Source organism: Arctopsyche grandis, chromosome 5, assembly GCF_051622035.1.
Source record: "Arctopsyche grandis isolate Sample6627 chromosome 5, ASM5162203v2, whole genome shotgun sequence".
Classification (NCBI taxonomy): domain Eukaryota; kingdom Metazoa; phylum Arthropoda; class Insecta; order Trichoptera; family Hydropsychidae; genus Arctopsyche; species Arctopsyche grandis.
This window is the reverse complement of record NC_135359.1, coordinates 21836588-21849347: the sequence shown is the minus strand read 5'-3', so window position 1 is coordinate 21849347 and position 12760 is coordinate 21836588. Positions and strand designations below refer to the sequence as shown.

The following is a 12760-nucleotide window of genomic DNA, read 5'->3' as shown; positions in this document are numbered from 1 at the left end:
TCTTAGTCCCTCGTAAAAAATAAATTCCCAGCTTACAGACCTTCAAGCATTGAAGAATTGAGATGATTTTCAAAAATGTAATGCATAATCATGATATTGGGAGAGAATTACAATATGAGAAAAAAGCAGTTATACATAAACCCCCCCCCCCCCGATTTTTTTTCTTAAAATTAAAATTTATATTATTATACATTACAAAATTGTTGATTTACATTGCATATATTCATTCCAATAAATAAATTCGTAAATTTTGAAATTAGCTTACGATAAATTATTTTGATTTTTAAATTCACTATATTACTTTTCTCGAGGGATCTCTATAAACTATTGTCTTGAAAATCAATATTCTTATGGGAATCAGTTTTTACTGTCATCAACTTGCGTTTCATAACAGCCAAGATTTTCTTTCAATTGCTCAAAAACCTATATGTAGTTCTTAAAATTAATTGATTCGCTTTAGCGAACTTTTGTGTTCTGAACTTGGACCACATTCGCTAAATCAAAGAGAAATTTCCAATATATCAATCATCAGTGCCAAGCTCTTAGGAAACATTTGTTATTGAGACATCATTACAGAATTTTTTGTTTTTTTGAAAAATATTCGTAAGCTCATCAGACAGCACAAGTTGACTGCAAGCTATTGAATTGGAGTGGATTCCAAGCTTGCTATCATATTCAGATTGTCAGTGTTACAATATTTTCATCAAATCGAGTTTTGCGATAGTGCAAAATTCAACATCGGGACTTATTTTTGATTTCCATATTTTAAGAACCAACTCTGCTGACAAACTCTTGAAGTAACCAGCTCTATCAAGCCGATGCAAACCTGTAGCAGCACATCACTGGTATTGAATATTATAATTTATCCCTATATACATACTTATCAAGTCTTTAGTTGAAACCGCATCGCTTTCAATTTTACAGTTCTTGTGATTTTTAAAGCACAATAATCTACATATTATGATTTTTATATAATAATTTATAGATTATAAATCACCGAACATCTTTTGTTTTAATAAATATTATCTACAATTTCAATTATGTAGAATAGGAAAATTACAATCTTTTTTTTAAATATATAACCTTATTCACTTGCGAACATTTCTGCATTGAATATTTTTTCGTGGACGCTTTATCGTAGAATCAATATGCCATTTTGATGGATTTCCTTCACTTTAATTCACGTTGTCTAAACTCAAGACGCCTCAAACTCACATTACAAAATAAAAGGAAATTTTAAGCCAAAGCAACCCAGAGCATGTCCCTACAAAGTTTTGTGATAGTGAGAAATTTTTACCTTGGGATTTTGTACATTTTGGAGATAATTCCAACACCATTAACGGCACAGCCATAGTTCCTTTGTGAGGGGGGGAACGCAGGCGTCCTTACCAAAGGTTTAAAAGTTTTTTTTTTAAATACAGCAGTGAGTGGATAATTGGATTATTACGTACATTACGATCGCATAAAGAAAATTTTAGCCATGAAAATGGAATATTTGGCACTTAAGTTCTCGTTAGTATGATTAACTTTTCGGCCGCCAGATGTTTCATTAGAGATTTTAGACGTTTGGGCGAGCTTTGTGGGCAATAATCACCGAACCACAGCAGTGATGTGCAGTTTGGTAATTGGATTCTCAGTCACACTGCGGTGGTCACAGACAATTTTTGCTATGAAAACCGCGAATGCGGAATATTTGGCACTCGAATTTTCGTTAGTATGATGGACTTTTCGGCTGCCAGATATTCCGTTATAGAGATTTTAGTGACTTGTGACCAATGATCACCGATCCGTGCAGTTTTTCCAGTGCTATTGCTTTCCTTGCTATATATTGCTGGGCAACTTTTTCGTTCTGACGAAAGAGCTTTATTGGTCGACTTCACTGACCTATAAAGTTTAAGTATATACATTTGCAAATTCAGGGCGTTCAAAAAATTCAATCACGATCATGTGACATACGTACCTCAAAAGGCTGCTCATTAAAATATTGGGCGAGGGCAAGACTCCAATGCACCTCCCCCGTGGATACGACTGTGATTAATAATTATTAATAATAAGTAGAGCGGACCAACTTTGCGACATTCATTGTTCGTCGTGCTTTGTTCATTTCTATGATTGCCCTGTTTCCTGGAAAAAGCACTTTCAGTCCTACCTCTAATTATAAGATACTGAAACTTCGTGTTGCTTTTTGAAAAGCCTTTTTTTTCATTTATTTATTTATTTTTCAAATCGACCAGAAGCGGTACTTCCCTTTAAAGATCTCTCTTGCATTTGACAAAGAACTTTCACATATTTTAGACTGCAAAACTAGATGACAGTTTACTAGCTATACTGGAGTACATTTTATGATCAAATCTGAAGTAGTGTCTACATGCGATGAATTTCTCCTAATCTTTGAAACAATAACATAACAGTTTACCAGAGGCTTTTACTTCCAGATCTCAAGCAATGTTCAAACTCGGATTTTTGAAATTGATTTATTTTTGATGAAACTTTGGCTTGGATCAACGAATCAGCAATTATTGAAAATTAAACGATATCTCAACGATTTCAGCACAAGGCCTACTAATTTCACAGCAAGAACAAATCGCATTCGGAGTTTTTCGATGCAGAGAATAATTTGTAAGTTTCCTCGGCTAAATAAATGATGACATTCAAGAAGGGGCATGTTTGATAGACAATAAATGTGCGGATGAGCCTGGTTATAATATAGTATGTGTAATGTAGGAGAGCGAGTGTCGCCGTCGGCGGAGCGCGTTGTCTATGGTCGGACGGAAACGGCTTCCGGCTACGACTTGAGTCGACGGGGGGAGGGGGCGCACCTGCCATCTCCGCTTCCAATTCCACTCTGCCCCCGCTTTCACCCTCGTCCTCGTGTCATCGTCATCGCCATCGCTGTCGCTGTCGCCCCCCACTTACGTAACCGGCGGCCGCCATGGTCGACATTTGCGACTTGTACTTCTACGGGCATCTCCGCCCGTTATTTACGATCGATACGCATCGGCGTTATCTCTAGCTTGACCCAGATGCCGCCACGTCGCTGGGATCTCCATAATTAGAGCGAGCGTCGTGATAATGCGCATTTTTTCAGCGATAACCGAGGCGATCGTCATCAGCAGAGGTCGCGGCGGCCGACGGGTAATAGGTGACGGGCGATAGCTATCGATCCAAGATGGGCGCCGACCCACGCGGGGAAACCGGCCGCTAGCCATCAGCCGGAAACGTTGCCGGCCATTTTGCCGACGAGCGCCGTCTCTTCCGATGCGGATATTTATATTCGTATTTGACCGGGAACACGTGAACGGCTACCGCACCACGTGACGCAACGTGTGCCCGACACGTGCCGACTTTCATTTTTAGAACCGCTCACATCTTCCCATACGCGGTGCAAATTCCACCGAACGCACTCGCACTAGACCAGTTTCGCAACGACTCGCACGCGATTCCTAACACCGCTATTCAGTTGGCAATCGGTGTAATCGATCGATATTCGCTATCTATTTTACACTCTTCCCACCCATTCACCGACTGACCCTCGACCACGACTTTGAACCTCGAGACCCACTTTTCCCATACAAACACCCTCGAAAAGCCCTCTATTTTTACGATTTCGTTCCAAATCAGTTTTTTTTTTTAAATATTTCTCGACTCGAGCTTTAAAGTCTAGAGTGAACTTGGTCAAGTTCCAAGTTGCCGGCGAAAACTACTCTAATAAGTTATTAGTAATAACAATGATCGCTCATTACAAACAACAACATTAATGACGCCGAATAACAAAACTATAGAGTACAAAGTAAACATGCTTTAGAATTAGGGCTGCCAGGCGTCCCGGTATTCCGGGATTGTCCCGGTTTCACGCCTCTGATCCCAGCGTCTCGAAAGTACCGGACCTTTCCGGACAACCGAATGTCCCAGTTTTCGATAGCTGCTTATTTACCTTTTATCGTTCAGAGATACCGACCGGGGGGGAATTAAATTAAAATGTTCTGGTTTGGATATCAACCAATCTGGCAGTCCTACTTAGAAGCCTATATATAAGCTTATGTTGAAATAAGTACAAAATTTTCCGGATATAGTATTCTACTACAAAGTTAATGTTCAGAAGGTAAATAAGCCAATTGATTATTTTGCAACATTTTGAAAAGTAAAATTATCTACCGCCAAATGCGAATCCTGACTCGCTGTTTGACTTCAATAAGAAATATTGAAATGTGTAGTGGGTTTCAGTCTAACGCAATTAGTCGGACCCTCGATTGAATAACAGCGTAGAAAAAACTGAATGCATTGCGAGAGCAAAAATCCGAGAACGCTCATAGCCGCGTGCCAACAAACGAACGCTGCTAATCACAGCTAACTCTCGGCACGCACATTATTCACAATGAGTGAATTTTACCCGTTAATTTGCAGAGATGTTACGCCCAAATGTCGTGCATAATTCGAGACTCGCATAAAAGTTGCAAAATGAATGAAAAAGGACGAACGGGCAGATGCAGGCAGCGCTACAGAGGGGGAAGGAGAAGGGAAAGGGCAGGTGGAGCAGCCGGCCGGCAGCAAACGCTATCGCGCAGATAAACTGGCAACGAAATAATGAACGCCTATCGCCAAAGCAAACACCTCCCGAGTCGGTTATCGAAGCGAGTGCGTGCGTGAGAGTGGGCGAGTGAGTGAGCGAGCGAGCGAACGATTATCGATCTTGAATCGAGCGCGGAAGGAAGCGAGCGTCGGTGACACCTGTAGAGTAGAGTCGAGTCGGTCGAGTCAGAGTGGAGTGGAGTGGAGCGTCAGAGGGGCCGCAAATAGCGCGGCCATTGGCGGGCAGGGGTGGCGCGCGTAGGCCCGCGAGCTGCGCGCGACGCTTCCATTTGCGGGGAGGGGAAGAGAGAGGACAAGGGAAAGGGAAAGATAGGTCGAGTAGAGTAGTAAAAGCCAACAGAGTTTCGTCGTCTCCCTCTCACGAGGAAGACAAAGTTTTATATTTTAAACGTTAATTGTAGAGAGGTACAGTTATAACTACAAAAATTTCCTATGTGTTGAATTTCTTATGTAAAAATATGCGCGAATAATTTCGGTCGAGTTGGAATGAGATTTCAACATGTAAAAGCCGCGTGTCGTCCACTTTACGTAATTTTACAATATGGACAAAATTAATCACTATTATTACAATGTCAATGACCATACATACAGTGACACACGACATCTCTAGTTCTCGCTTACCTCTAAGATTAACTTAAAAAAAAAACAACTTACTTTAGTGAAAACTGTCAATTACATATTTATTGCCGACAACCGTTAAAAACAAATAGTGAAGTTAAATAAAATTTGACAAGAATCGTCGAGGTCTTTTTGAAGTTAAATTATTTAGGGGGGGGGGGGGGGATGAAGGATATTTCTCTCCAACTTTACATTATTTCGAAACATTTGTACATCATATATATTATATATGTAAATAAAACGACCAGTGGATTTGGTATTATGCGAACAGTACATACATACAAAATTCATACTTTTTTTTTTCTCTGTACACTGAATATAAAATACCCACTGGAAAATAATTCATTTCATGTAGAAAACATACTAAAAACGATAACGCTGATTGAACCTTAGTGAACGAGTAGACAATACGTGCTATCAATTGTCTCACTGCATGGTATTTAAATTACGAAACAGCAATCAAAAACACTTTTGTCATTAAATAATATATATAAAAAGTTTGTAACCCACAGACGTACCTTCGTCGAAAAGTCCACTACTTTCGAGCGTCATAATGAAAATTTCATTACTAACGAAGAATTATGCTAGAGGCGCAGACTCTGTCCGCAAAATTAACTCAAAATTATGACCATAGAACGGGCTCGTCGTAATCGACCAGCTTGAAATATATATCGGGGACGTGCGCACTCGAAGGAAGTGGAGTTTTTGAAAAGGACGTGTGGGAAAAATCACCATATTTCTTCACAAATGTCACAAACACCGTGAAAAGGAGTCTTTGATAATTCCGAACTGATTTCTAAAACGTATTACGCGTCTTCTTCTTCCTCTTCCGCTCCCATGTCTTCCTCCTCCAATTCCTCATCTGCAACGATACAAAAGAAAAACCGCGTTAAGTGGGTTGTAATGTAAACATTGCGAAAGATACGAAAACGAGACGGGCGCACCTTCTCCTTCTAATTCGTCTTCTTCGCCTTCGCCGATGTCGTCCTCTTCATCCTCTTCCTCGATTTCGGGTTCTTCTTCGTCCTCCGCGAAATCGGCGATGCGTTCGGGCTCACCTCCTCCGCCGTTCTCTTCTTTTCTGTATTTTTTCGCTTCAGGGGTCTTGTCCTAAAACCAAACAAATGTTACACCATACCGTTAAATAACCACATGCGACACAAAGAACAATAATAATAACAACAACAACAAACAAACGACCGGAACGCGAAAATGCCTTGCATACATATATCGCAATGGGGGGAAAGTAAAAAATTGGCGAATTGGCGAAACGGCGTGCTAACTGTTGACGTACGAGACGCTTTCATAATAGAAATGGCGCACGCGGCCGCTCCAAATAGAGCGGGCGCTGCGCCCTCGGCGGGGGGCGCAGGCGTCCCCCCACCATTCACCCCACCCACTACTACTACTACACGAACCCGTACGCGTGTGCGTACGCGTGTGCGTACGCGTGCCGTTGCCGTCCCGCCATAGCCCGACTCGAACACAACCTCAAAACAGACGCCGGCGGCGGCGGGCGGCGGAGGGGCGAGGGGGGGCGCGCCAAAACACGCGGCCTCCGCTCCCGCCGGGCCTCCGCCCTCCGCGCCCCCATCGCCCATTCCCACCGCCACCCGCGACCACATCCGCCCGATCGATTTGGGCCACTCGCGTTCCCGCCATGTTTTCCGCGGATCAAGGTCACGCGCCGCTCCAGACCCGACGAGGCGGCCGCGGGACGCTCCGTAGAGGGGAGGGCGGAGGCGGGCGAGTGGGTGGGTGGGGGCCCTGCGAGGCGCTCCGCCCCAGCGGCGTGGGTTGCGTGGCGTCATGCCGGTCGGCGTCACGCGTCGTCACGCGACCGGCCGGCCAGAGCTGGAGCCGTGATTCTTCGAAATCCACGCACAAGCGAAAAGAGCGAAATCGCGAGCGCGCGCGCGCGCGTCGGGTCTGGTCCGAATCGGAAGTTGGGTGTAGATCGGGGGATTCCGGGACGCGGGAATAACGAAACGTACCTCGCTGGGTCTTTTGGTGCCTTTGAGGTCGCACTTGTCCGCTGGCGCCTTCTCCTCGGCTCCCTTCTCGACGGCTACCTCGCTATTATTCTCCTTCGCGCTCATTTTGGTTTGTGGGTGAGGGTGAGGTAGAGCGTGAGCGTTTGTATATTCTGATGCACGCGACCGTCCGTTACGAACGTCCGACTATGACTGCGCGCTGCTTCAGTTCAAACGGCGACATGGCGCGGGCTCGCCCCAAAGCACCGCTATTGGTCGAACGCGTCCTCTTCAATTCGACCTCTAATCGACTCTTTTCCCATGTTTATCCTATTTTTTACTTTCTTCTGTTGATTTTGATCACATTTGCTAAAGTACTTTTTCAATCCGAGGCGTTTTCGATTGAATCGCAATCGGCAAAGGAGGGTTTCGAGACTATAATTGTTCCGAGATTCGACGCCTTCGAGGCTACGAACGCACTCGACCAATCGGCATCTGGCGTTGTAAACAACACGGATGCGCGGCAAATTTGAAAAACCTGGACCGTTTTCCTCTCGAATGAACGTTGTCATATCTCGTCCTTTAAAATATGCGGCTCGCATTGAACGTCCGATTCGATTTCTGATGTATTTTGCGATCTTTGAATAATATCAACGATTTTTCTCTTGTACGGATGCGCATTTTAAATGCATCGTTTGTCGGTCAAATTGCGTCGTCCGGATGTGTGCCAAAATGATACACTTCTATAAATCTCGCCGGTGATACAAATTTCATGGTGAATTTCCATCTAGCTTAATCTTTCGTATACTAAAACTTATACTTTTAATTCTTCACAATTTCATTCATAAATATGTATTTAAGTAAAAACAAACATTTGAATAAAAATTTTGAATTTTACAGGTTGAAATATACTTACATTATTGCGATACTAAAAATTTTTAATAACAAAGTTTTAATTGAAATTTTAATGAAGTTTCAGCTGGCTTTATTTCAAAATCGTGTATTGTTTGAATGCCTAAAATTTCAAAATATATTAGATAAAATGCACCCTATCGAGACGATTCACTTTATTCCGTCTTTCATTAACGTAATGACGATCAATGCTGATGACCTAAAAACTGAAACGTATTGAGTCAATAATGTAGTAGCTAAAAATGACGACTTGATAAAATCAATACAAAATAACACGTTCATCTGTAATATTTTACATTGTATGCATATGTACTAACATCAAATGATAATGATTCATTATTTCTTCAAAATGTTGTGAATAAAAAAATTAATAAATGAGTAAAATCTTTGGTAAACCATTAATTTTGAAAATATGTACTTTGTGTATATACGAATGTATTGAACTACTTAAATACGTATAAATGTAAATACGTACATAAATATAAGGGCATAATTTTTGGTGATGAAATTTATATTTATTTATTTGTTGGTTTAATTTAGTAAGAAAAGACTTTTAATGTAATAATACAGGTAACGATATTTTTGTTTTGTATTAATAAATACTTTTATATGAATGTTGGTATAATTTTTGACTTAAAAATGAAATGGTAAAGAAAACTTTTCACGTATTCCATTTTAAAGTATTTGATTTCTATTTTATTTTTTAAAATATGAGAGTATGAAGTAAGTATACATATAGATATTTATACATATATATATATATATATATATATATATATATATATATATATATATATATATATATATATATATATATATATATATATATATATATATATATATATATATATATATATATATATATATATATATATATATATATATATATATATATATATATATATATATATATATATATATATATATATATATATATATATATATATATATATATATATATATATATATATATATATATATATATATATATATATATATATACACACATATATATATATATATATATATATATATATATATATATATATATATATATATATATATATGTGTGTGTATATATATATATATATATATATATACACACACATATATGTATATATATATATATATATATATATATATATATATATATATATATATATATATATATATATATATATATATATATATATATGACGGCAAACCGATTATTTCACACATTTCGCAAATACGGAATATCTGGCACTCGAATTCTTGTTAGTACAATAGTTCGCGTGGCTAAATCTTGGTGGATAGAATTTTTGAGTGCCAGGTATTCCGTGATCGAGATTTTAGTGACGTGTGTGAGATCGCTTTGTATGAAATAGTCACCAAACCTTATATAACACACCATTCGTCCAAAAATTTAGTTAGATATTGATTCATCGACAGTTTCAATACAATTATTACATAAAATATGCTAAGTATAATTTTTAATTTCAAAAGAAGTTAATACTAAGTTTAATCATGATTTTGCACCATTGATTAATGTTTTTAATCCTTAACAGTATATTTATGTTTTATACATAAGATTTAAAAAATTAAAATAAATATGCAAATTTTAAATAAATAAAATCCTAGTAAAAAAATAAATCTGCTTTTATTTAATAAAAAAATACATGTATCTAATTGCGGTGGAACGGCGTTCTGGCGCCATTTTTCCCGGTATTTTTTATGTTTCAAAATCAATTAGACAAAACAATGTTCGTGCGTATATACACAATGACAATCTATATTTATTTAATTCGTCAAAATAGCAAAATTCGGCATAGGACAAGCTACTTCAATTTTTTTTCGTAAGCTTAGAAAAAATTAGTTCCAGCACTAAAAAAAAGCCCTGCCGATAGTGCAAATTTAAATGAAATCAAGTAAATATGTCATTTAAACATTTTATTGTCAATTATGTGACATTTATTTTTATATATTTCGTTAGCAGAAAAGAAAAAAATATTTTTTATTTCAATGATTTTAACTTTATTTAAAATAAAACTACGATTAATTTGATCAAGTGAATCAAATTTTATTATGAATATATGAATATTTCCAGAAATAGTAATCGAATCAATTGTTGTCACAGCGAAAAAATATATCAATTCTAGAGGGACAGGGTAGCGATCGACGTTGTTGCGACCAAATCTGCACTCGCGTGTTGGCCGCTGGCTGTCAACCTCCTTTCTTCCGGTCGCTGTAGCCGCAACAATGGTGGGTATCGACGATGGTGACGACGAATCCGAATACATCGGACGAAAGGGGCCTTCGCCCCCTCAAATATCCTCGCTAATGAAAGCTTTGCTATATGTTTCCTCTGTCCACAGGTGAACGTGCCCAAGCAGAGGCGCACCTTCTGCAAGAAGTGCAAGGTCCATAAGCCCCACAAGGTCTCTCAGTATAAGAAGTCCAAGGAACGACAGGCTGCTCAGGGTCGTCGTCGGTACGATCGCAAACAGCAGGGCTATGGCGGTCAGACCAAACCAATCTTCAGAAAGAAGGTATTCCAATCAACACATCCACAGTTCACGCCTTATTTTCAATCTCACATAACCTCAAAGCTAGCTGTCAACACTGTCGAAAGGTGCACTTGGTTCTTTGTATGGGCTATTCAAAAGACATACAATGGGATCAGTCAACGTGCTGATGGCTTATTCCGGTTTAATAGTGGGGTATCTGGTGATAGAAAATCTGCTAAATCTTCGTTATCTGAATACCTGATCCACACTAGTCGAGTGATTACGTTTCAGTACAGTTTGATCATGGTCGATTCATAGTCAGCGAAAGGTCGTTAAAGAAACGTGCTAATTAATTATGCACCATAATTACGCGAGCGCCATATCTTTTAAAGTTAAGTACTACTTGTTTGATTCGTCTGCGACACTTGGGTGAATTTTTGAGTTGAGAATTAATATTAATCAAAGTGGAATTCTTATGTACACTAATAAAACTGATCGACGAAATTCTTTCCTTCAAGTCTATTTCATCATAAACATAGAAGTAGAATCGCTCTCAGCCTCCAAAAATGTTGCTACAAAAACTCTGCGCGGCAGAGTTTGTTCATTGTTTGCTAAGCTTCGTCTCTCTTCTGACGCGTCTCTCTCTTCGATGGCTCGCTTTTAGACGATACTTTTGTTAACAATGACCATTCTATGCATTCTACTTCTATGATCATAAACTAATATTCTCAATAGTTTGATTGGTGTGGATTACAGTTACGATTTTGAATCATTGTCTGAATCAATTCTACCATTTTAAATGTTATATCTCCCCTCCCCCCAAGTTTGAGGTTACTGTAGTACACATGCTCTAAATTCATAATATTGTTTTTGAGATAGTCATAATTTAAAGGATATTTTATTTTGAATTTCCTGTTTTAAACTTTTAATTTTCTTTTCAGGCTAAAACTACGAAGAAGATTGTACTCAGGTTAGAATGTACCGAATGCAAATTCCGATCGCAAGTCGCTATCAAACGCTGCAAGCATTTTGAATTGGGTGGTGACAAAAAGAGGAAAGGACAAATGATACAATTTTAAGTTGTAAGCTACACATAATAAACATAATTTAAACGCATTTATTTCGTTTAATTTCGTTTCCTTCACCTAAGATTACTTTTTTTACTGAGGATTGTTAAGTTCACTATGCATATGCTTACCTAATTTCGTACTATTTACATTCAATACACACATACACATTATCTGACACATCAAGAGTATGATATTTTTATGGTAGTCATAATATAATTTGAATATTATGATGGGTTTTAATGATTGGGATTTAAGTTTTCATTTAAATGATTTTGAAATTTCAATTTATTTAGTCTAATCTGCCCACTGAATGAATTTTTAAAGGGATAAGTAATTTGAAAGCTAAGGTAGCATAATAAATAGTTTTTTAATTAAAAACTAGAATGAATGATTGGATAAAATATATTTTTTACGTATGGTATGTACATAAAAAATTTGTATATACATAAAATGTATATATTATACATAAATTTGTATATATTAAAAACTAGAATGAATGATTGGATAAAATACATTTTTTACGTATATATGTATATCCATAAAATTTTAAATTTTTATTTTTATTAAATTATAAAATTAAACCTGAGAAATTGTGAGAGTTGAGAAAACGAAAATCGGTCAAACGGAGTAGATCCATCCAAATTAACCTTATTTAAAGCTTGGTCTTACTAAGCGGAAGTTCCGCTTGAAATACAGCTCTCTTTTAGCTGAAGAACAGCTAAAAGAGGGGAGTTCAGCTTGAAATAATGGATGAAGTATAACTCCGTTGAAAAGGAATTTCTATAGAGATTAGTGTGGGATACAATACTATGGGGTGGTGAAGCCTCACCTCGCTTCATTTGAAATTCGTAACCAATCAGTCGAACTACAAACTCTTATTCAAGGTGGAGCTTCAATTATAGAAATTAAATTGCAACTTGAGCGAAGCTAAGCCTAGCTGGAAATGACTCAACTCTATTGCGGTGGAGCCTCAACTTTATAATAGTAGAATGATGCGATGTCTATGACTCCAAGTGGACATCGACTAGTCAATGGGACAAATATAAAAAAAAAAACAAAACAAATGTTGACAGTCAAGGTTGAAATCAAACATTTACAAGTATTGTATATG

At 37.9% G+C, this 12760-nt stretch overlaps 2 protein-coding genes across 3 annotated transcripts; one reads left to right on the top strand and one right to left on the bottom strand.

Annotated features, from left to right (window-relative positions):
• Positions 1-5424: 5424 nt before the first annotated feature.
• Positions 5425-7988, bottom strand: LOC143911855 (uncharacterized). Its single transcript, XM_077430919.1, has 3 exons — positions 7203-7988; positions 6153-6318; positions 5425-6070 (listed from the first exon to the last, which is right to left on the bottom strand). Exons 1-3 carry the CDS (start codon positions 7305-7307, stop codon positions 6015-6017), a joined length of 327 nt encoding a protein of 108 aa, XP_077287045.1. The 5' UTR covers positions 7308-7988; the 3' UTR covers positions 5425-6014.
• Positions 7989-10179: 2191 nt separating this feature from the next.
• On the top strand, positions 10180-11695 carry RpL36A (ribosomal protein L36A). Of its 2 annotated transcripts, none has more exons than XM_077430918.1 (3): positions 10180-10334; positions 10448-10621; positions 11521-11695. In XM_077430918.1, exons 1-3 carry the CDS (start codon positions 10332-10334, stop codon positions 11656-11658), a joined length of 315 nt encoding a protein of 104 aa, XP_077287044.1. In that variant the 5' UTR covers positions 10180-10331; the 3' UTR covers positions 11659-11695. The 2 variants fall into 2 exon arrangements, 1 of the variants encoding a protein (XP_077287044.1); XR_013260597.1 differs by having other exon boundaries at positions 10221-10334; positions 10448-11114; positions 11300-11695.
• Positions 11696-12760: the final 1065 nt, after the last annotated feature.

Coding starts and splice junctions, on each gene's coding strand:
- RpL36A (XM_077430918.1), top strand. Junction 10,622..11,520: donor AACCAATCTTCAGAAAGAAG/GTATTCCAATCA, acceptor TTTTCTTTTCAG/GCTAAAACTACGAAGAAGAT.
- LOC143911855 (XM_077430919.1), bottom strand. CDS start 7,307: ATGAGCGCGAAGGAGAATAATAGCGAGGTAGCCGTCGAGAAGGGAGCC. Junction 6,319..7,202: donor GCACCAAAAGACCCAGCGAG/GTACGTTTCGTT, acceptor GTTTGGTTTTAG/GACAAGACCCCTGAAGCGAA. Junction 6,071..6,152: donor AGACGAATTAGAAGGAGAAG/GTGCGCCCGTCT, acceptor GTATCGTTGCAG/ATGAGGAATTGGAGGAGGAA.